This window comes from Silene latifolia, chromosome 10 (genome assembly GCF_048544455.1).
Source record: "Silene latifolia isolate original U9 population chromosome 10, ASM4854445v1, whole genome shotgun sequence".
NCBI classification, from domain to species: Eukaryota; Viridiplantae; Streptophyta; class Magnoliopsida; order Caryophyllales; family Caryophyllaceae; genus Silene; species Silene latifolia.
Genome location: NC_133535.1, coordinates 152,348,010 through 152,371,357, shown reverse-complemented (window position 1 = coordinate 152,371,357; position 23,348 = coordinate 152,348,010). Strand labels below are relative to the sequence as shown.

Sequence of the window (23,348 nt, the reverse complement as noted above, 5' to 3'; positions counted from 1 at the left end):
AGCATCTGAGGATCGTGTTGCAGACTTTGAGAGATCATGAGTTGTATGCTAGGCTGTCTAAGTGTGAGTTTTGGTTGGAGAAAGTTGCTTTTCTAGGGCATGTAATTTCTAAAGATGGAGTAGCTGTGGATCCGGCGAAGATTGAGGCAGTGACAAAATGGGAAGCACCAAAGAATGTTGCGGAGGTTAGAAGTTTCTTGGGTTTAGCTGGATACTACAGGCGGTTCGTGAAAGATTTCTCTAAGATAGCTAGACCGATGACAGCGTTGATGAGGAAAGAGAACAGGTTTCGTTGGGATGAGGGTTGTGAGACGGCGTTCCAAACATTAAAGGAGCGTTTGACCACAGCTCCTGTCTTAGCATTGCCTGAAGGAAGCGAGAATTTTGAGGTTTATACCGATGCTTCGAAGAATGGGTTGGGATGTGTGTTGATGCAGAATGGTAAAGTGATTGCCTATGCTTCTAGGCAGTTGAAGCCTTATGAGGAGAACTACCCTACTCATGACCTGGAGTTGGGTGCGGTGGTGTTTGCTCTCAAGATTTGGAGACATTACCTGTATGGAGCAACCTTTAAGGTATTTTCGGATCACAAGAGTCTCAAGTACATCTTCACGCAGAAGGAGTTGAACATGAGACAGAGGAGGTGGATGGAGTTGATTGGCGACTACGACATGGAAATCATCTACCATGAAGGGAAGGCCAATGTTGTTTTGATGCTCTGAGTAGGAAGAGTGTACATTCCTTGTGTACAGCTCTATCTTTGATGAGGCTGAGGGATGAGGTAGCGAGCTTTGGGATTCATATGATGCAGAAAGGAGATGCTATGGGAGATATGACAGTGCACATGGAGTTTTATGATGATATTCGAGGTAAACAGGCTTTGGATCCTAAGATGGTGGAGTGGAGAGCTGGGGTGGAGAAAGGGACAGTGTCCCGCTTTTCCATTCATACAGATGGTAGCTTGAGGTTTGATGGTAGGTGGTGTGTCCCTAATGACGAGGAATTGAAAAAGACAATCATGACAGAAGCGCATTGCACACCATATTCAGTTCATCCAGGTGGAGACAAGCTTTACAAGGATTTGAAGAAAACGTTTTGGTGGCCTGGGATGAAGAAAGAGACAGCTGAGTTTGTGTCCCGTTGTTTGACATGCCAAAGGGTTAAAGGGGAACAGAGAAGACCACAAGGTAAGGTTCAGTCTTTGGAAGTGCCTGAGTGGAAGTGGGAATCCATTTCCATGGATTTTATTGTGGGTTTGCCAAAGAGTCAGCAAGGTAACAACATGATTTGGGTAATAGTGGATCGGTTGACCAAGTCAGCTCACTTTGTTCCAATGAAAGATACATGGACTAAGGCACAATTGGCTATGGCCTATCGAAAGAACGTGCTGAAGTTACATGGAGTCCCTAAGGACATAGTGTCTGACAGAGATGCGAGGTTTATATCGAGGTTTTGGAAGGAGTTGCAGGAATCGTTGGGAACAGCTTTGAAGATGAGTACAGCATTTCATCCTGCGACAGATGGGCAGACTGAGAGAACAATCAAGACTTTGGAGGACATGTTGAGAGCTTGTGTGATGGATTTTGGTGGTAGCTGGGAGCAGAGGTTGGACTTGATAGAGTTTTCTTACAACAACAGTTATCACACCAGTATAGGTATGGCACCGTTTGAGGCGTTGTATGGGAGGAGATGTAGGAGTCCGATCTGTTGGGACGATAGTGCTGAGGCAGTGGTTTTAGGACCAGAGATGGTGCATGAGATGGTTGAACAGATTAAGATGATCAGAGAACGGATGAGAGCAGCCCAGGATCGACAGAAGAGTTATGCAGATCTACATCGTCGGGACATCGAGTTTCAGGTTGGGGACAAGGTTCTTCTGAAAGTGTCCCCTATGCGTGGAGTTATGAGGTTTGGGAAGAAAGGCAAGTTAAGTCAGAAGTTTATAGGGCCTTATGAGATCTTAGAGCGAGTTGGGGAAGTGGCTTATCGGTTGGCTTTACCGGCTGCATTGGAGAGGGTGCATAATGTGTTTCATGTATCGCAGCTGCGGAAGTATGTGAGTGACCCGTCACATGTGTTAGAGGCAGAGAGCTTAGAGCTGGATGAGTCTTTATCATATCTTGAGGTACCTAAGCAGATCCTAGACCGAAAAGTTAGAAAGACTAGGAGTGGTGAGACAGTTTTGCTTAAGATCCTGTGGTCTAACCACGAGACCGAGGAAGCTACATGGGAGGCCGAGGACATAATGAAAGAGCGCTACCCTTTCCTTTTTGATCAGGTATGTATGGTTACGGGGACGTAACCTTGTTTCTTTTAGGGGGGTAGGAGATGATCGCGAGAGTTTTTAGGAGTTCTATACACCTTTTATATGTTGTGTCGGGATGTTTGGCTTGGGTTTGTATCATGTTTTTGTTGATGGTTGAGTCGGGAATGTTGAGGGAGTACCTTTGTTTTTGTTGTGGTTTGAACTTCGGGGACGAAGTTCCTTTTAAGGAGGGAAGACTGTAATACTCCGTATTTATGGTCTTGGGGGTACTCTATCGAGTAGCCCTTACTCTGTCGAGTAAGGGTATGTTGCAGAATAAAATAGTTTCGACTGTTGGGCACTCGATCGAGTAGCTCGGGCACTCGATCGAGTAGGGAGTACTCGATCGAGTACCTTGGGTACTCGATCGAGCGCCCCGGTTTTACGGGGAGTTTTCGCGGGATTTGTTAATTATGCGATTAGGGTATTTAAACCAATTCGTCTTTGTTTTAAAACACTTTTACCAAAACCTAAAACTTGTTTAAGAGAGAAAGCAAAAGCAGCTTCTTCTTCCTAATCGCATCCTTAACGATTCCGGAGTTCGACGGTCGATTCTCGTTGTTTTTCGTGTTGTTGGATTCCTTGCGTCGAGGGTAAGCTTTTAACATAAAGTTTTATAATGTTTTGATAAGGTAGTTGAAACCCTAATTTAGCAATTGGGGATTTTATGAGTAGGAATTGAATGGTAGTCTTTATGTGTTATGTATGATAGGAGGAGAGTTCGTAGAGGAGCCGTTTTGAGACAAATTGTTTAGATCGTCTGCGTGTTTGCTTTCCGGTAGGATTTCTACTCGTATTAGTCCCATAATGGGATATTGGTGATGTGTTGTAGTTAGTTATTTGATATGATTGTGATTGTGATTGTGAATGTGGTTATGGTTGTTGATGGCTCTCGAGATGCGTTCTCATGTTTGAGTGGGGTCACTTGCGGGAGTGATCTCACGCCTAGTTTCGCCTATACGTGGAACCCGCCACGAAGGGATGTGCACATTAATGATACAGGTTATCGCTCAAACGATGAGCGGGGCTTAGGTGGGAACGCTGCGGTCCCCATCGGTGGGGTCCAGTCCAAAGTGGACATCGGTGATTGAGACGGTTGGTTGGTGTGTGTGTGTGTGTGTGGCATTGTTTGTCTTTTGTCTTATTACCGTTGTCTATATTGATTGTGTGATTAGTCCGACCCGGTGTTGTTTTGTAAAACTGCGGGGATCCATTCGGGGATGGTGAGCAGATATTGAGCAGGTATAGAGATGGTTCTGGATAGTAGGGGATGGCCACGACATGACGATAGAGTCTTCCATTTGTAGTTTAGTCTTTATTTACATTTTGATTGAGAAACAGTTTGAATAATGTATTGCACTTTCAGTTTGGTTTCGAGGATTGTATTCTTTCATTAAACTATTATAATAAATGTTGTTTCTATTTTGTCTATTTGATTATCATACTTCGGGCAACCGAGATGGTGATGTCTCCATACCTGAGTGGTCCTGGTAAGGCACTTGGAGTATGGGGGTGTTACAGTTTGTATCTTGTTAATGTATGTAGCACATAAGGAAATCATCATTGTTGTGTACAAAATGGGTGTAAGTTTTTTATTGTGTGTTTGCAGTTTTAAGCATTTCTTAAATGCCGCAAATTTATTTACGGTGTTTACTTTTTGATTGATGATTAGTGTTGGTAGCAATGAAGAGGACATTATAAATTCGGTTTTTTTTATGGTACCCTCGAATTTTGGCGGATTACACATGGTATCCCTCCTTTTAACTTTCTATATATGGTGTCCATTAGTTTGACTTTTTCCTTCCCCTAATGCCCTTACTATGCTTGCCGTCATAACGCCGTGAATGTATTTCATTTGGCGCCAACAACATAACCAACACACACCCTTATTTGTCTTTATTCTAACCTAAACACATACTAAACAAAACCTATTCATCTTCCCAAACAAAATCCCTAATTTTTCCCCAAATTTTCCCAGAAAATTTTCCATAACCCTAACCCCAAACAAAATCTCTAATTTTACCCCAATATCCGAAAGTAATCTCCTCTTTCAAGCTTCATCTGCGGATTTTCGTCCTTTCAAAGTACAAAGGTAATATCTTTAACAACTATCTTTAATTTTCAATTAACTTCCTAAAATTTGTTTATTTAGATTCAGTTAAGCTATATGAAGCAGTAATATGTGTTGCATGTTAGTATTTGTCAATTTTTTTTTCACGAAATTAGGGTTTGAGTTATATTTTTGATTAATTTTCATCATTGTGTGTAATTATATGATGGATCCTGCAATATGGTTAGAATTTAACTATGCGGGTAAGTACTTTGATTATCTGGTATATGATGTTGATTTAGTGCAATTACTGGATGTAATTGGTGAGCTTGGGGATGTGAGTTTGAAGCAGAATGTACTCATACCATCAGTTTACGACTTGTTTTATAAAAATGGTAGGGGTCAGAAAATATATATAAGAAATGATAATGATTTGTTGAGCATGTTTGCTCATTTTGAAGGGAGAAATGTTATTAAAGTTTGGTTGCAGCACACTAAACATCCTATTAGTTTGTTTAGGTTGGCTGAGGGATTGAAAAAGGTACAAAGAGAGGTAGAAGGGAAAAAAACAGAGGGAAGAAGAAGAAAGGGCTAGAAGGCAGAGGGAGGCAATAGAAGTGGAGCCTTTGAGCATTGAAGTGCCTGTGATGGATGTAGATACTAATGACACTGAGTATGTAAGAATTTAGACCTCCCAAGAAATTGCAAATGAAGTGCCACTAACCCAATTACCCACTGATCAACAATCTACTCCACATTCACAACCTACTACCAAATCTCCTCGACAATCTACACATAAATATCCTACACGGCCTACACCCAATTCTCTTCCACAACCTAATCCCAACTCTCCTCCACAACCTAATCCCAACTCTCCCAAACCTGTAACACAAACAACTCAATCATCACAATGTCCCACTTATGATAGATTCCATTCACAACCATCACAAAGATGTTTCTAAGTCGGGCCCCAAGAAGGAGTCAGCAAACATCAAATAAAAAGATACCTAAAACCTCTGCCAAGAGAAAAGGGGTATATGTTTCAAAGGATAAGCAGGGGCCCCCTACTGAGATTGATGGTGTTGAAGACAGGCATAGAAGGAATAGAGTGCTTCATTCTTCTATGGAGGTGGAATATGACATTGATGAGACTGGTGAGGACTATTATTGCAGTGATGTTGAGGATAGTAGTGACTGTGATGACAGTGCAATAGTTGAAGAACAAGAGATTGAGGAGTTGGATGATAATGAGGTTGTTCATCCATTTTACGTTGGGCTCACTGAGAGTTTGAAAAAAATATAAGAATGGAAGGATGTATACACCAGCTAGATGGGGTCAGATTGTGTTAAAGCCATGGCTAATGTTCATGTCTAAGGGGGAGTTTTTGCCAGTGCTCTGTGATTACTGTGTACAAGAGGGTTTCAATGTCATTGTGTTAAAATATGATAAAAGAAAGATATATTTTGTCGGTTTATTTTCGGGTTTGGTGGTTTCGGATCGGGTCATTTTTGGGTCAGGCCAGTTCGGGTCCAGAAAGCTCGGGTCATGTTCCGGTCGGGTCGGATCAATTCGGGTTTTCGGGTCACATTCGGATGATGTAGTTCAGGTCAGCCTTTTCGGGCCGGGTCAATCGGGTCGGGTTGTTTTTGCCAGGTCTAGGCGGCGCTGGGGGTGGTCGAGGAGAGTGCAGGTGCAGGAAGGCGATCGGTAGAGGTGCTTCAAATGAGGTTTCTCATTTTGTGGTTTTTTATTCTCTCTCTTGTTTCTCTCAGTAGCTGAGAAATGTGAGGTATATACTAGGAATATAATGAAAACGTAGTTGTTCATTCATGTACGAGTTTTACTCATTCATGTACTTTTTTCATTATTTTTCCATAGTATGCTCTTGCCTAATTCTCTCTAGTCTCTCTAATTCTCTCCCTCATAAAACTAATCAAATACACAAAATTAATCAAATTCGTCAAATTATACAATTATGGATGCCACTTCTCGTAGCCATCAAGTAAATAATTCTAATTCTTAATTTTATTATTTGTATTATATCAAATTAAGAAATAGATCTACACTAATTCTAAATTAAGGTTTGTTTAAATCATCGCCGGCGTTTACGGAACCAACGGCCGTCGTTGTATTGATGGGTGGTGTGCAGTCGGCCGGTAGTGGCGCCGGGGTTGCAGCCGGCCTGATCGTGGTGACATAGTAGGGTTGCCGTCGCGACGTAGTGTAGAACATGTTAACTGTTAAACTACGTTACTCCTCCTCTGGTTTCATCTTTTCAATTTCTATTTTCCTTTTTTTATAGATGTTTTGTATTTTTTTTTTTTTTTTTTGCTATTTTCGTAATTTTTACTATTTTCTTTATTTTAGTAATTTTTACTATAATCATTGGGAGGCGGATCTATGAGACTATGAGTTCGACGGATGACCGGTGGCTTAAGGGAGGCGGCGATGAGGGTGGTGGATGGTGGCAGACGGGTGGTGGTTGGATGGTGGTAGTTAGAGTAAAAATAGAATAAATGAAGATGAGAATGTGTGAAATAAGGGTATTAAAATGAATTCATTAAAATATAAGGGGTATTATAGTCATGTACGTTCATGATTGAGTAAAACCCGTACATGAATGAGCAACCCAATAAAAAAATGCGCGTAATTGAGTAAATTGATGCGCGGGATTTAGCAAGTCCCTCAAATATTATTTGTGCCTCTAGTTAGGCGTATACAAAAGGAAGGACGGGTAATACCTTGCTAGTTTGTTTAAGAATCCAAATCCCAATAACAAAATAGTTTTGTTAATCCTATTGGTCCACAACCTCTCAACTCACGACATATTACACAAACAAAACAATCCCTCAACTCTAATTGGCTCATAACATCATCCTCGTAATCTTATTGGTCCACGTCATAAAAACTTATGACACGTCATCACTTTGACTAACTTCTCTCCTAAAATCTCTCCCATATACGAAGTGTATATATAAACACCGCATTCAAACGCTTGACAAAAATCACAACACAAGAAACATAAAATTAACGTACGTAAAACTAAGTACATAGAAGAAAGAACCGTCACCGAGACGAGTCACTCCGATAATGGCCGGAACATGGTGGTTGCGCGCTTCATCTCTTATTTTCGGACTTATTTTATGTGGTGAGATTTCTTTTGTTTTCCTAGATATGATTAAATTTAAATTGCGATATTGATTATACAGTATTATGGTATAGTATTTTTTTTTTTAAGTTATATGACCAATCGTTCCATATTACTATGTTTCATTATTTAAATTTGCAACCGAATACATCTTAGCCTAGTGGTTAAGATGGAGGCAGCGCTGAAGCGAGAGGGGCTAGCATGGACGCTCGTCCCCTCTGAAAATGAAAAAAATCCAAACTTTTTATTAAATTTTCGAACTTTTTTCAATTTATCTTGTGAAATTACTCTTTCACCCCCGCTGAAATTTTTGACCCCCTAATTGGAAATCTTGGCTCCGCCCTTGGATGGGGTATAGTTGACCCAGGTTCAGATCCCCCGTTGAAAATTTTCACCCCCTAATGTAGATGCTGGTTTTATTTTTGCATAAATTAACATAGGTTATGTGCATACTGTTTCTCAGGAAGTCTGTTCGATTTTACAATAGCGAAAGATGAAGCTCCGAAACTAGGAACAGTCATAGGAATCGATCTTGGTACGACCTACTCATGTGTAGGTGTGTACAAAGACGGGAAAGTTGAAATCATAGCGAACGATCAGGGTAATCGTATTACCCCATCATGGGTCGGGTTCACTGACAACGAAAGGTTAATTGGTGAGGCTGCCAAAAACCAGGCAGCTGCTAACGCGGAAAGGACCATCTTCGATGTCAAGCGTCTCATAGGAAGGAAATTCGAAGATAAGGAAGTTCAGAAAGACATGAAGCTTGTACCTTATAAGATTGTAAACAAGGACGGAAAGCCGTATATCCAAGTCAAGATTCAGGATGGTGAATCTAAGGTTTTCAGTCCCGAGGAGATCAGCGCTATGATCCTTACTCGGATGAAGGAGACTGCTGAAGTTTTCCTTGGGAAGAAAATTACTGATGCTGTTGTTACTGTTCCTGGTAAAATTACTGTAACGATTTACTGTTCCTGGTTTGAATTATGTCAGTACGAAATTGATGCTAACAGTGGTCTGTAAATCTGTAATGAATGTGCAGCGTATTTTAATGATGCGCAGAGGCAAGCGACTAAGGATGCAGGGGTTATCGCGGGTTTGAATGTTGCTAGGATCATTAATGAGCCAACTGCGGCAGCCATTGCTTACGGTTTGGACAAAAAGGATGGTGAGAAAAACATCCTTGTGTTTGATCTTGGTGGTGGTACTTTCGATGTTAGTATCTTAACTATCGACAATGGTGTTTTTGAGGTTCTCGCTACCAATGGTGACACTCACTTGGGAGGTAATTAATCAGTACCGTTTATATTATGTATCAGCGTTGAATTGTCCTTTTCCATTTTTGGGTGTCTCAGTCAATTGTTGTCCTTTCTATTTTAAGAATGAACTTGATCGTCAATTTGGTCCACTTATCATTTAATAATTGGCCCACAAAGAACAACAACTGACCAGGACGGAGGGAGTACATAATTAACGATTTTGGTTTGTATGTTTAGGCGAGGATTTTGACCAGAGGCTAATGGAATACTTCATCAAATTGATTAAGAAGAAGCACAACACGGACATCAGCAAGGACAACAGGGCTCTCGGAAAATTGAGGAGAGAATGTGAGCGAGCCAAGAGGGCATTAAGTAGTCAACACCAAGTACGAGTGGAAATTGAGTCTCTTTTTGACGGTGTTGACTTTTCTGAGCCACTGACCAGGGCTCGTTTTGAGGAGTTGAACAACGACTTGTTTAGGAAGACCATGGGACCGGTCAAGAAGGCGATGGATGATGCTGGCTTGCAAAAGAACCAGATTGACCAGATTGTTCTTGTTGGTGGGAGTACTCGGATTCCTAAGGTACAACAACTCTTGAAGGAGTACTTCAATGGGAAGAAGCCTAACAAGGGAGTTAATCCTGATGAGGCTGTCGCTTTTGGCGCAGCTGTTCAGGGTAGCATTTTGAGTGGAGACGGTGATGAAAAAACCGATTGTAAGTTCCTCGTTTCTTGTTTTTAGGTTTTTAAGCATTTGCAGCAAATATGTGATTTTTTTCGAGCATCACTAATCAGGGTTTCGATTGTCTTACAGCAATTCTTCTTTTGGATGTCGCTCCACTTACCCTGGGAATTGAAACCGTTGGTGGAGTCATGACCAAGTTGATTCCGAGGAACACTGTGATTCCGACAAAGAAGTCTCAGGTGTTCTCTACATACCAGGACCAGCAGACCGGTGTCGGCATTCAGGTATTTGTGTTCCTTGGCATTTTTTAAAGGGTAAATTAGATTTTAATCCCTTTTAAAATCAACTTTTTTAAAATTACTCCCTTTTAAATTTTTTTGCTAAAATTATTCCCTTGAGTTACGGTTTTTTTTTTTTTTTGCTAAAATTGCTCCAAACACCAATTTAAGTGACTTATTTCGTCTGTTTTTCAACTTATTCCGTTTCTGGCTTAGTCAATCTATACTTTAAAACATAACTATGTAGACAAATGCACGGAGAATTCAAAAATAGAGGAAATAAGTCACTTAAATTGTGAGTTTTGAAGCAATTTTAAGAAAAAAAAATGCAACTTAAAAGAGTAATTTTAGTAAAAATGCAATTTGAGGGCATAATTTTAGCAAAAAAATGCAACTTAAGAAGGGAGTAATTTAAAAAAAAATCAAAAGAGAGTAATTTTAAAAAAGTTGATTTCAAAAGAGAGTAAAATCTAATTTATTTTTAAATGTACAAAACTTCTGTAATTAGATACGGCCTCTCACGAGACTAACTTTTGGAATGTTATTACGCGATAGGTCTTTGAAGGCGAAAGGAGTCTAACCAAGGATTGTAGACTTCTCGGGTCATTTGAGCTTTCAGGAATCGCACCAGCTCCAAGGTTAGTTCATATTCCGGGATGTTTGATCTCAGTTGCGCTGAACGCTGAACATCTGTTTGTAGTCGCCTAATAATATTTTTTTTTTTTTTTTTTTTTTTGCAAACAGGGGAACCCCTCAGATCGAAGTCACCTTTGAGGTTGATGCAAACGGTATCCTTAACGTCAAGGCAGAAGACAAAGCCTCAGGAAAATCAGAAAAGATCACCATCACCAACGACAAAGGTCGTCTTAGCCAAGAAGAGATCGATAGAATGGTCCGTGAAGCTGAGGAATTTGCCGATGAAGACAAAAAGGTCAAGGAGAGAATCGATTCTAGGAACAACCTCGAGACTTACATCTATAACATGAAGAACCAAGTGAGTGACAAGGACAAGTTAGCTGACAAACTAGACTCCGATGAGAAGGAGAAGATCGAGACCGCAGTCAAGGAGGCACTTGAATGGTTGGATGACAACCAGAGTGCCGAGAAGGAAGATTACGATGAGAAACTCAAGGAAGTCGAGGCTGTCTGCAACCCAATCATAACTGCCGTCTATCAGAGATCTGGTGGACCGTCTTCTGGTAGCGATGATGCAGATGACTCTGAAGACGGACACGATGAACTCTAGATGATGACTTAATAATCCAGACTGTGTTAGTTTTAGGCTCTTAATTAACAATTCTCTTTTCTTTTTTTTTTTTATGATCCCTTTTACAGTATGACCGGAAATTTTTGAGACACTGTATAAGAATTATTTCAATCTAATATATTTTGCTGCTTTCTTCCTGAATTCAGTACCAAAAAAAGGTCGTAGGCTATGAGACGAAGATCGTATAAACGATAAGTTCCTGAAATCATTATCATATATGTTTTATTACAATGACAACCGATAGAGAAAAAGGATACATCAGATGTACTACCTCATATTTATTGACTTTTTGAGTTTTTGTGTATTTTTTTTTTAGTTCTTAGAATTTATAAATTACATTTTAGTTTTATAAGGTCATAAATCAAGTTTTTCCGAGTTTATATGTAATTTTTTTTTAGTTATAATGTAACTTTTTGAGATTAATGTTTAATAACTAAATTAACTCAAAAACTTTATAATAAAAATAAAAAACTTTATCTTAATGCTCAAAAACTATAACATCTGATATACTAATCTGATGTAGTACATCAGATGGATAATCCACTTACTGCGACCGATACGGTCTCAAAATGCAATTGGCGTAACCTCAAATTTCAAACATTTATAACTCTGTCAGAATACAAAACGGAAAATTTACAATACAAAAGCATCTTCTAAACGAAAAGGTGAATTGAGATGATAGCGGAAACAAGCCTTGACATGAGAGATCAGAAAATGAGACGAATCACGCGATAAGGGATCAATAAAATTATCGGAGTGAAAGCGAAAGTATAAAACGGTGAGGTGCAGCAGCGTATCACATCGGTCACTCCAAACAAGACAGAATAGTTCTTTCCTCAAATGAACCAAATAACAGAAATTAATATTCTTAAAGTCACATTCATTGCCGAAACCTACAGTAGAACACCCCCGAAGCAATCTTAAATTTTTCGAATCATACCCGCAAATTTTACCACGCTTGTCAATCCAAACAATAGTGTTGTCGTCTAATTGTTGAACTGTTTCTCCCCGTATATCCCAAATATGGTCGATAAAGCCCTGCACCTCGAAAGGTATCCAATTAGAGTTTTCGATATCATAGTAAAATTGTTTCCGGAGACATTTGCTTGCGACTAATAACCTTTTTCCCATAGGCGCGACAATTAAGTCGAAAGAGTTAGATCCTTGATCAAGTGGAAAGAATGGTACTTCACTCCAAGAATTACTTGTATAGTCGAACAAAAACCCTAATGGTTTACTTTGTGAAAATTCGTCCTCGTCCTTCTGTTTTTCGATAACTACACATTGGTCGAACACAAATAGCTTGTCATCTACTGTTAGCATTGTTGCCCCGCAGCTAAACCTACAAGATTTACAATCATGACTTTAGACTTCTGAACAATTGAAAAAAAAAAATCTAGTTACAAAAGCGACAATTTTGTTTTTCAAATCGATCATCTTTACCAGATCTCCAGTTTGAAAAAACAAAAAAAAATATTCTCTCGGTACCCCTCAACTTTTTCATTTTACACCCTTTACTTGCAAAAAAACTTCGGATAAACCTTTTTTTTTTTCAAATTGACCGTCTTGAAGAGGTCTACTCGTAGTCGGCAATTATGATCGGTCAAAGTTTATTCGTTTAAAAACCTTTAACCAACTATAAGTCTATAAGTACCGGCTACGAGTTCAAAAAGCGGTGATTTTTTTTCTCAAATTCAAGGCATTAACGAGATAATTGGTTTGAAAATAAAAATTACCGTTTTCTGAACTCGTAACAAAGAATTATTGTCGGTCAAAATTTTTTTTGTAAAAAACAAGGGGGCTTGGAAAACAAAAAAATTGAGGGTATATGAGAGAATATCCCAAAAAAAAAATTAAAATCTTCGATTCCAAAAAAAATTACCTATGGCAGTATAGAGAAGGGCAGATCTCCCACTCAGGCATCAAACAACTGAAATCGCAGCGAGAAAGATTATAACAAGCATCTTGTTTTTCAGGATCGTTGTTAACATAATTGTTATCGTTTACAAGACAATAGATAAATTGGCCACGAGCAGAATATAAACATGAATCATATTTGGTCGAGTTGGACGAAAACGGGCCATTGAGTAGCTGATCTAAGGAGGATTCGGAAAAGCAATCGGTAGGAGAGTTGTGTTGATGGCGTACATAGCCGACACGGTCATCACGATCATCATCGGCGATTGTTTGCTCGAGGGTTGTTAGAGTTGATTCTTTTAGAAAGAATCTCAGAAAAGTTGGTTTGGAATCAATACGTAAATAATTAACCCGGACACAAATGATCGAATCATTATGAGGCGAAAGCGGGTGGGGAATCAAAGAGGTTCTGCCATTCCTCCTGTTCTTCTTCTGTCTCTTATCCATCATACGCGCGAAAAATAGAGTCATTGCTAACTGCTTGTTTTAAGTTGACGGAAAGAATTTGGTTTGGGATTTATTTAGTAAGGAAGGTTAAATAAATCAATAATAACCTATATATAAATAAATAAATAAATAAATAATATAAGTAGGTTAGTTTTTGGAAACTACATAAATAAATCAAGATTTACCAAAAATACGAAGGGGGTATGACATAACTATTCTTAGAAAATAAGAATAAGAAGAAAGAGCATAAAAAATTGCGCATCCGGGGAATCGAACCCCGGTCAGTACCGTGGGAGGGTACTATGATACCACTACACTAGATGCGCTTTGTTATATAGATTACTCCATTCAAATTTATTTATCTATTAATGATTTATCACTCCATACATCAGTATTCTGTCTCAGTTAGGACTTAGGAAGTAGGAACCAAATGCCCAAATTATCTTCTCGACATTTGAAGTAAGCTTTTACTCAATTAGCAGGCTTGTGAATGGAAATAACACTAGTTTTAAACCCGTGCAAATTGCACGGGTTTGCTATTTCAAATTTTGTTATTATTAAAAATCGTTTTGATATGACTTCTTTGCTGATACGTGTCTGATATGCTATTTTTTAAAACCTGTATCAAATGTACAAAAACTCGTATAATTAAAGTTGGATACCACTCATATATTTATAAGAAAACCGTAAATAGAATAATATTTTATTATATAAAGTTGATTTTTTTTTTTTTTTTGTAAAAGGTTTATATATTGGGACCTAACTCAAAACTCTAATGAACCTGTTGCGTAGACCCGTGACCTGTTACCTGTATCATGTGACTTGGACTTCTAACCTGTGGCCCATGATATTCGCTCATTTAAGACCGATATATCCGTCTTAAACTTAATACGGGTCAAGTATCACACATAAGACAAAATAATATGCATTGAAATTTGTAAAAAATTGTCTCCTATAAAAAATGAGTGTTATTTAACCCGTTCTATTCATTAAGACGGATATACCCGTCAAGACCTACCATATATAAAATTAAATGTTACTCGTATATTATTATGGGTCGGTCTTTATACTTATAATATGCATTAAACAAACTACTTCGTAACTCATATGCGTAATCAGTATATCTGAAAGATTAAAGAATTACGAACCCAAATTATTAGGCCCGTAACATCCTATAACTCTCTTCATACCCCATACATAAATTGTTCATCAAGAATAAACCCTATCCTTCCAGTTTCCACAACATATTATCATATTATTTAAATTGTACCAGTAAATACAAAAAGTAATATACAATTAAGGTAAATAAGAAAATTACCATTGTTGATATCGGACAATGGAACACGATTACTGTCGAATCTTCCGGAGTTGAATTAGATATTGATTCAGACCGATTGTTATTAGCTACATGTTCGGACCCAAATGAATTAAAAATACAATAGAACCAAATAAATGACCCACTAATCAATTAATATTAGGGGTGAGCAAGTTTAGGTCCGGGCCGGAAAAATGGATCGGACCGGACATTTGGTCTGGACCAAACCTGGACCGAATTTTTTAGGTCCGGTCCTCGGTCCTCATTTTTAAAAAATATTTTAAATTTTAAAAAATCATTTAAAAAAATGTTATAAATTATTTCTTGACCCGTATTCTGACTCTAACCCGACCCGTAGCCTGTATCTGACCATATCCATATTCAACTCAACCCGTATGACCCGATCCAGAACCCGTCCCGTCCGACCCGTTTAACAGGTCTAATGGTGTGTAACAATTTCGTATATCTCAAATGAACCAAAACAATCGCTAAACTTACTAACCCCAAACTTTTTCTAACTAAACGATGGGCCCAAGCTTATTAACAGCCTAGTTGATAATTTGATATAAACCCTAAACCCGTCCCCTAAGACCTTATCAATAACACCTTTTAGCTTATCATATGAATTTAGCCCTAAATAATACAATTGGTCTCCCTTGTGACGGGTTACCATTTGTGGCGGATATTTTGTGAGTTAAAATAGTAACAAAATGGGTTAGTGGAGAAAGGGGACCACATGAATAGTGTTGCAGAGAGAGAAAAAGTGGAGTGCTTTTTGAGGTAAAATGGTATCCAAAATCATTTCAAGAAGTGACGGATATGTCTTAAATCACAAACAAGAATTTGTGTAAATAATATTAGCCTTGCCTACTCCCATGAGTCCCACCTCCCTCACAAGTCACATCCCTTCACAAATCACAACTCCTCCGCCCCATATTCCTCCGATTACCGCTCTAAATCTTACCTCTCCCCCATTTCATTCTATAATGCTTGTCTCTAATGCAATCAGTTTGAAAATTCGGTCGAATAATCATGTATATTTCCAATCTTTTTTAAATTATTTATGTCATTACTTTTCAACTTTGTAGATCTAATGTTTCCATTAGTATTGATGCCACTGTTTTTTTTCCAACCAAATATTATTATTTTTAATCAATTTTGATTTTTAAGTATGTTTTTCACTTCATTTTCTTTGTTTTATTTTTCGGATTTTTTGTATTAATGAGTATTAATTTTTCATTATTTTAATTATTTTTCATAATTAATTTTTGTTGCGTGTTAGTATATAATTAACTATCCAGATCTAGAAAATCAGAGATTTTTTACACTTTTTTATTGCAATTTTTTTCTAAGTATTTATTCCATTTCAACAATAAATAATTAGCTAATACGGAGTATTGTATTTTAGTGAAGTATTTCGACCATAATTAAAGTATTTCGATTTCAATGTTTTTTTCACTCTTAATTTTTTTTCTAGTATTTTAATTTTTTTTTTTTTAAGATTTTCCTGATATTTTTATTTAAAAATAAGTAATTGGCTGATATAAGCAAATAACCTTTTTTTCTGTTTTTTTAAGCAAAATAACTGTTTTTTTATCAAATTACTGAATAACATTTATTTTCTTATGTTGTTTTTTTTCTCGTTTTAGTTTAATACCATAGCCTATAGGTAGACTGGATTTTTTTTCATTTGTCTAAGTCATATGTTAAAGTTGCGGAGTATTATTGAAGCTCATGTAATATGAAATTAATTGTTAACTTCGTTCTATGTGGATATAGAAGTATACTTCGTTCTATGTGGATATAGAAGTATAAAAGAGTGATTCTAATCTCTATAAAAAGATGGCAGAGAACATGGGAGACATGGTGGGGCACCTACTTAAAAAAAAAAAAAATAATGTACTTTTAACCACAGGCTGACACATCAGCTCTGTGGTTGTTCTTTTAATAAATAAGATAATCGTCGTGGATATTTTTCCGACACTTTGAATACTTTGAATACTTGGGCGTCTGGTGTTGACATAACGTCACTTCCGACATGACGTGACATGATACAGGGCTGAGAAACAGTTCAAGACCGGACCGAACCGGAACGAAGACCGAAAATAAAAATTTAATGGGTCGAAGACTAGACCTAAAACTTTCGGTCTGGACCGGATCAAACCCGAAATATTTGATCCGGTCCGGTCTTGGAACGAAGTGGACCTAAAATTAGTTTTTTCAGCATTTCGTATACGATAATTACATTTTAATTCCGCTAAATAAAATGCATTTAAAATAATTAGACGACTCTTTCCGGAGCAAATAATTTGGTCCGGGTTTGGTCCAGACCAAATGATCCGGTCCTGTCCATTTTTCAAGTCCGGACCTAAATTTGCTCACCCCTAAATACAACACCTGAACATTTGATCTTAGGCCACAAACATAGTCGTATCAACAACACTGCAACATTTACAACTGAAGTAACACATACAGGCCTCTTCCATGGGTTTGACCGAGTTTGATCTTGTCAATGACTACAGAGCAAATATACAAATATCATAGCCTCTGAAAATACAGTATTGTGTTACAAAATTGGTTGAAAGAGAATATGCAAGGCGAGCAGGCGGCATGCTTGAAATCATCGGCATCCTAGTTCAACTCTTGAGTCTTCATTGATGGTTTTGTTAGTACAAAGCTTCTGAAGGTCAATGTAACCGATAATGGTGTCCTCAAACACGACATCTTGTAGCTCGGCATCATTGAAAGTGGAGCCCGATAGAACCGTATTTTTGAAAATGGCTCCTTTTAGATTCGCCTTCTCGAAGTTGACTCGATCTAACACTGCATTCGTGAAGTCTGTTCCTGCAATAAGATTTGACACTTTGGATCAGTGAAAGGACCCCAACTCGAAACAAATCCGTTTCTCAAAAACGAAAGTCTAAGAACCAAACATGTTTCAGATTCACAAATCTGAATATAAAATTACGCTGCAAAAATTATAAATCAAATTGCTTGTTTTATTCATCTTCTAATATTGCATGGAATCATGGATCCTGGTGATATATAGTATAAACGTCGACTATTCAAGGTCAGATGATCTACAAATTCTACTAAATTAAGGTTACTGAATCATGGAAAGCTAAAGCTGCCAAGCACCAAAGATTCGGATACCTTCTACTCCCTCAATCTCATCAGATATTCACCGTTTGCATTTGAATCGACTTTTATGTGAGCGCATTCATGATGGGTGGGGAGTCCAACATCCACTTTCCACCATACAAAACATGTCCAGAAGGGAAACTTAAACTATTAGATGTGGCAAGCAAAAATGAGTACGCGAGGAGTGTTAGATTCTTCATATCTCTGTGGAGAATCAATCGAAAACTGCACGAAATGCTCTTATTTTTGCTTCACAAGTCCTTATATAAGACAGACTGACATTAAGTATCATCCAAAACTCTCACCGGATACTGCTTCTATGTACCCTTTTTGCTCCAATGGTAGTGTAGTCTCAAGCAAATAAGTTCTACCATTTGTACTCCGTAGCTTTAACTGAAGATAATATATACGACAAGGGGAAAGGACTGCAGGTAACTTACCCTGGAAACTGGCTCCAGCAGCATAAGCCTTGGACATGACCACTTCGGTCATGTCTGCACCATCAAACTTAGCATCCACCATGAGAGCTGCTGAAAGAGTCTTCCCCTTGAGATTAGACTTGTCATTTGAGTAGTCACACATACGGAGGTCTAAGGGCTTGTCGTAGACACCGTTTGCTTGACCTATAGTGTTACCAACAAATGCACGCTCACATCGGTCTGGGTCTCTTGACAACGGAGGCAATCTCTGCAAGTTGAAGAAATACAATTAAGAACAAAGACGAGCTATTAAGGACATTAATGAATACTCCTAATATGGATTGGGAGTCGACGAACCTGACCAGCAGCAATGACGGGCGAGGCAGCAGTGATGGCCCATGTGGCCAGGAGTCCTAATGCCACACTCCTAGCTTCTTTAAACTGTGATGACTTCTCGCTGTCTACTCCATTTCCACCAGCTGCATCACAAATGACTTGTTTATCATATGATCATTTAATCTTTCCAAAAATAAAAATTAATCTCCATTCTCAATTCTCTACCCACTAGGGGATTCCGTCCAGTAACCCAATATACTGTCAGGGTGTATTTGGATAGCAAAAATGGAGGGAAAGGGAGGGGAGGGGGAAGACGGAAGAGAAAGGGAGGGAAGGGTAAGGGAGGGGAAATGGAGTGTGGGTGTTTGGATACATTTTCCTTTCAAATCTTGCCTATTGTGGAGAGATTTTGATATGCATTGGAGGAGGGGAAATGGATCCCTCCAAATCTCTCCCTCTCCATTTCCATCCACCCATATCTGCTATCCAAATAAGGGATTTCAAATCTCTTAGTCTCCCTCACTTTCTTTTCCCTCCAAATCCCTCAATCCAAACATACCCTCAAGGATTTGACGTTAAGAAGGGTGAAACATAGAGCGGAAATTGTAGGAGATGAATTAGTAAATACAATGGAGTAGTAACTACGAAAAATCCAAAATCTAAAACGGGAAAAATCGTATTCTTCATTGCTTAAGGAGGACGAAATCCATGCTAGCTCACCTAGCTCCACCACTACTAAGATAAAGTCTTCCTATAAAACAGTTTTACACCTAAACAATGCAAAACCATAAATCAAAAATACTAATATTCATCTCACAAATTAACATTGTCTTAACCATCGGAGTTACTATTTAGAAGTGTTTTTCTACGGGTATTTGAGTCAATCAACACATGGTTTTACCATAATGCTGAGTTAAAACCATTTTAACTAAATATTACTCGTATATACTAATCAAACAATTAATCTTCCATGGGGCAGTTTTACAATATCACACTGTAAAACGGATTCACAGTCTAGAAAAACAGTTACCAAAGCCCGTTTTACACGAATTCTTGTACAAGGCCTTTAGGTAAGGCCGCCTTACACGAGACTTTGTACAAACTATCCCATAAAGAGTTAAGTAACGAACATCATATTCCATAGCATAAAATGAGCAAATTATGCAGTAGGAAATATAAATGTGACAAGAGAAGAAATACCAGAGCAGGTGATATGGAAGGAGAGTTGAGGTTTGTGATGAGATAGAAAGATAGTGCGTCCTTTATTATTTGGAAAGGAGATCCCATTTGTTGGGTGTATTGATATGCCTATGCTTGCCATTTCTTTCTTCTTCTCTTTCCCCTCAACTCCTTATTTGATCCTCTTATCTTCTTACGTGGCACTTTTATCTATATTTTATCACACTTTCTATATTTCCCTACTTGGCACTTTATCTTCAGCTTTATTGTCAGAAGAACATTTTATGGTTTATACCTTGATAAAGGAATCATTTTAATCAACTCAGGATCGAAATAAGGTCAGGTCAAACCGGGTCATTTAGAATGTTATAAACTCAGGAGGACATTTTAGGTTTTAAGTTTATTTAGAGGTGCACACCGCACGCGTCATTTTGATGCGGGTCACCTTGAGTCGGCTTATTCTCGGGTAAGTGGTCAAAATAGTTAGTTACTTAATCGGTTAAAAGTTGACTAAAAACAAGTTAGTAAAATTACCTATCTCAAGTCAGGTTGGTCAATTTGGACTTCGGGTAATTCTAATCAAATTCAATTTTGACTGGTTCGCATCTATATGACTTTATCCGCATATCACCCTCGAGAACTAGAGGTAAACCTTCAAAAAGGGGTCACTGGAGTAGCACAGTCAAGTGAAAAAACATTCTGGGAAAGTTATTTCCCGAGGGAACACGATAGTGGATGCCTTGATCACAGTGGTTTTGAACATTTGTTTTGGCTCTGGACCTACAACAAGCCAGCTGACAGGCTCAAATACAAACTGTAATCCTAGTAACACAATACTCCACTGATTTGGCCGTTTTCCCTCCCAGCGTCTTCTCGTCTCTCTCCATCCCCATCCATCGGTTTCCTTCCCTTCCCTCCAAATATGTTATTCCAACAAGGCAATGGTCTAACTACTGGTAGTATATAAATAACAATAACAGAGGATGAAATTTAGGATCGGTATTACAGAGATACGAAAAAGCATTTACCAAAATCTTGAGTACCAAACTGAGTGAAATCAACCCTCGGCTGGGCCCATAATCAAGTGCAACGGTTGATTGATTGTAAGATGGATCCAGATATCTCACCAAAAGCAATGGGAAGTTCATGCCTCATGACATTATAAGCTTATGAAGACATGCCTATACATTCTTACCATCATCTGCAGCTCTGTTATCCAAGTTAACCAACAACCGTATTTTAAGAGAGCATGAACCACAAGAAAGAATCACACAACCCGGTACAGCTTTAGGGTTCCGCACACAAATCCTGTTCTCATGCTTACACAACTCATACCCCATTTCTTCCAACTCAGACCAACTAATCACGAAGTAGTCCCCACATCGACATTGATGATAGATCTCCAAACCTTCCTCGGTATCTTCAACTAACATGTCCTCTAAGGCAACATCGTCCGCAACTAACATATCACATCGCAAACTTCGAATCTTATGATCATAAAGTGCACGTAACCTTGAATCACCTAGGGTTTCCCAAGCCTTTTGCACCTTCACAAATCTATCTTCCAAGTCATTGCCAGAATTTGCCAAGTTTGTTGATCTATGTAGTTTATCAGGGTGAGTTTGAAGGAGGGCTGATCTGTAACTTTGGCGAATATCTTCAGTATTCGCTTCCTCCTTAACATTAAGAATCTCATAGTATGTTTCAAATGTGGACTGAGGGTGCAGAGTCATACTCAGGACTCGGAAGCAGGTTCCACAATACAAAACTGCAGAGTAGATGGTGAATGTAAGTTTAGGAAGATAGCTCATAACTATTGCATCTTTAGGAATCAAAACATAAATAGAATCAATCGGATCTTTAAGAAGAAATTATGAAACAATTTGTTATTCCAACTCTTCGTTATCCCTGATGCACACATGTAAGAAATTGACGCACTCACAACACTGGCATGAAACTAGGATTCCGAGAATTTAACTTTAAGAAAAAAAATGACAACTTTTCTAAGAGCTGTCTAGCCCAACACAAAGAGACAACAAAACAGGACATATATTTAGACGCAATGATAGGGGATTATAACACCACAACAATGACAGTGAAATTAAGCATCTCCCAGAGTACAATGGGAAAAATCAGCATTCGAGATATTACATTTAATCTGCTATACTGCCAAACAAGAATGAAGCAGTCAAGTTACTACTCTTGACTCTCCATTTCCCTTCATGCACATATCGACATGTGTAGGAATTAGGACAGCGAAACACTCCCAAGAATCCCAACAACAAGAATCCCAACACAGAAAGTTTACGACTTTTCTCAGAGGAGCTTAATCAAACAGTCGGACTCCCACAAGTAACACAGCGGCTATCATACACTTCTAGAACAACCACTCCCGACAAAATACAGCTCCCCCATAATTCAGAGGAATTATATGTGGTTGCCATTGCGTAAATTCAGCAGTCCAAAAACTACATTCAATCAGCAATATTTCCGAAATCTGAACAACTGATACACGGTGAAACATATGATTTGTGCCATGTGTGCGAGTACAATGAGCAAATACTGGTGTCTGATCAGCAACAAACTACCCAATCATGCTACACATTTTACAGTAGAAACGCAAACGCCAGTGTTGCTCTTTCATTCTGTGAAGTGTGAATAATCAACATTTTTCAAAATTCTCCTCGCATATTTAAAAAGGTCGCAAATCCGAAAAATGAGTGACAGTAGTATATTTCACAGCATTGCACATTTGCACCCAACAGTATATCGACTCATGGGGCTTAATTTCACAATTGGCTAGAGTTAAGGGGGTTAATCACCACTTTTGCGCAATATTTTCTAGTAATATAAAATATTTATTTGACCGATGAAACAAGATAGAATTTTCACAACGTATCTGTGCTCATATTGGGAGAAATTGAATTGGGGATAATAAATTTGGGACATTTCACAATCTGATCCCTAATTTTTAGCGTTAATAAACTAATTACGCTGATTTCAATTTCTTGATGAAATTCAGAAATTGACCTCCAAAGGTACTAATTTAATTTAGTATAAATAATAAAGAAAAATAACGATTCAGCAAAAAAAAAAAAAATAATAGAGCGAAAAACGAAATAAAGAACAAAGACGTACATATAAATTGGAAAAATTGGGTGCTTCAATGGCGGATGGGAAAACCGTCGGGTTTTCCGCGCAGTAAATTGTAGCTTTAGAGCTTCAATGGCGGATTGGGGGTGTTTAGGCAAAGAGATTGGGTTTGGGTCACATATAAACGGGTAACAAATTCTTTAATCTAAATCCAGCCCAATTAAATTTTGTATCGTGTTTGTGTCGATCTATTTATATAAATAGGTGATCAAGTTTCAACCCAAACCCGTTAATTTCGTGTCAGATTTTCGGGTCAGGTCTATATTTGAAAAGTGTAAATATATTTACGTGATGGTTGATCAAGAAAAATTAGGATTAATTTAGTAAATAGGTCATTTGTGTCGGGTTCGTATTTAAAGTGGTCAACCCCGACCCAGTTAAATATCGTGTCGGATTCGTGTCGACCTACTTACATAAATGGGTCATTAAGCCTTAAGCCTTAACCCA

General features: G+C 38.2%; 2 protein-coding genes, 1 long non-coding RNA gene and 1 other non-coding gene across 5 annotated transcripts; 1 reads left to right on the top strand and 3 right to left on the bottom strand.

Annotated features, from left to right (window-relative positions):
* Window positions 1-7,127: 7,127 nt before the first annotated feature.
* Window positions 7,128-22,848, top strand: LOC141606404 (luminal-binding protein-like). Of its 2 annotated transcripts, XR_012526707.1 has the most exons (8): window positions 7,128-7,504; window positions 7,968-8,450; window positions 8,547-8,789; window positions 9,001-9,480; window positions 9,579-9,733; window positions 10,283-10,365; window positions 10,472-11,118; window positions 22,818-22,848. XR_012526707.1 is itself a non-coding variant. In XM_074425521.1 (7 exons), the coding sequence occupies exons 1-7, from the start codon at window positions 7,447-7,449 to the stop codon at window positions 10,971-10,973; spliced, it is 2,004 nt and encodes a 667-aa protein (XP_074281622.1). In that variant the 5' UTR covers window positions 7,128-7,446; the 3' UTR covers window positions 10,974-11,135. The 2 variants fall into 2 exon arrangements, 1 of the variants encoding a protein (XP_074281622.1); XM_074425521.1 differs by lacking the exon at window positions 22,818-22,848 and having other exon boundaries at window positions 10,472-11,135.
* On the bottom strand, window positions 13,614-13,684 carry TRNAG-CCC (transfer RNA glycine (anticodon CCC)). Its single transcript has one exon. It is a non-coding gene; the product is annotated as a tRNA-Gly (tRNA).
* LOC141606405 (thylakoid lumenal 17.4 kDa protein, chloroplastic) lies at window positions 17,085-20,013 on the bottom strand. Its single transcript, XM_074425522.1, has 4 exons — window positions 19,770-20,013; window positions 18,591-18,712; window positions 18,255-18,501; window positions 17,085-17,517 (listed from the first exon to the last, which is right to left on the bottom strand). Exons 1-4 carry the CDS (start codon window positions 19,888-19,890, stop codon window positions 17,294-17,296), a joined length of 714 nt encoding a protein of 237 aa, XP_074281623.1. The 5' UTR covers window positions 19,891-20,013; the 3' UTR covers window positions 17,085-17,293.
* On the bottom strand, window positions 20,691-23,132 carry LOC141606406 (uncharacterized). The gene is made up of 2 exons (XR_012526708.1): window positions 22,887-23,132; window positions 20,691-21,516 (listed from the first exon to the last, which is right to left on the bottom strand). It is a non-coding gene; the product is annotated as an uncharacterized LOC141606406 (long non-coding RNA).
* Between the last annotated feature and the right edge of the window lie 216 nt (window positions 23,133-23,348).

What these genes read in the sequence shown, in the direction of transcription:
- LOC141606404 (XM_074425521.1), top strand. Translation starts at nt 7,447, where the DNA reads ATGGCCGGAACATGGTGGTTGCGCGCTTCATCTCTTATTTTCGGACTT. An exon ending in TGCTGTTGTTACTGTTCCTG is followed by an intron (nt 8,451 to 8,546) that starts GTAAAATTACTG and finishes ATGAATGTGCAG; the next exon opens with CGTATTTTAATGATGCGCAG. An exon ending in TGGTGACACTCACTTGGGAG is followed by an intron (nt 8,790 to 9,000) that starts GTAATTAATCAG and finishes TTGTATGTTTAG; the next exon opens with GCGAGGATTTTGACCAGAGG.
- LOC141606405 (XM_074425522.1), bottom strand. Translation starts at nt 19,890, where the DNA reads ATGGCAAGCATAGGCATATCAATACACCCAACAAATGGGATCTCCTTT. An exon ending in CTTCCATATCACCTGCTCTG is followed by an intron (nt 18,713 to 19,769) that starts GTATTTCTTCTC and finishes TTTGTGATGCAG; the next exon opens with CTGGTGGAAATGGAGTAGAC. An exon ending in TGCTGGAGCCAGTTTCCAGG is followed by an intron (nt 17,518 to 18,254) that starts GTAAGTTACCTG and finishes ATCTTATTGCAG; the next exon opens with GAACAGACTTCACGAATGCA.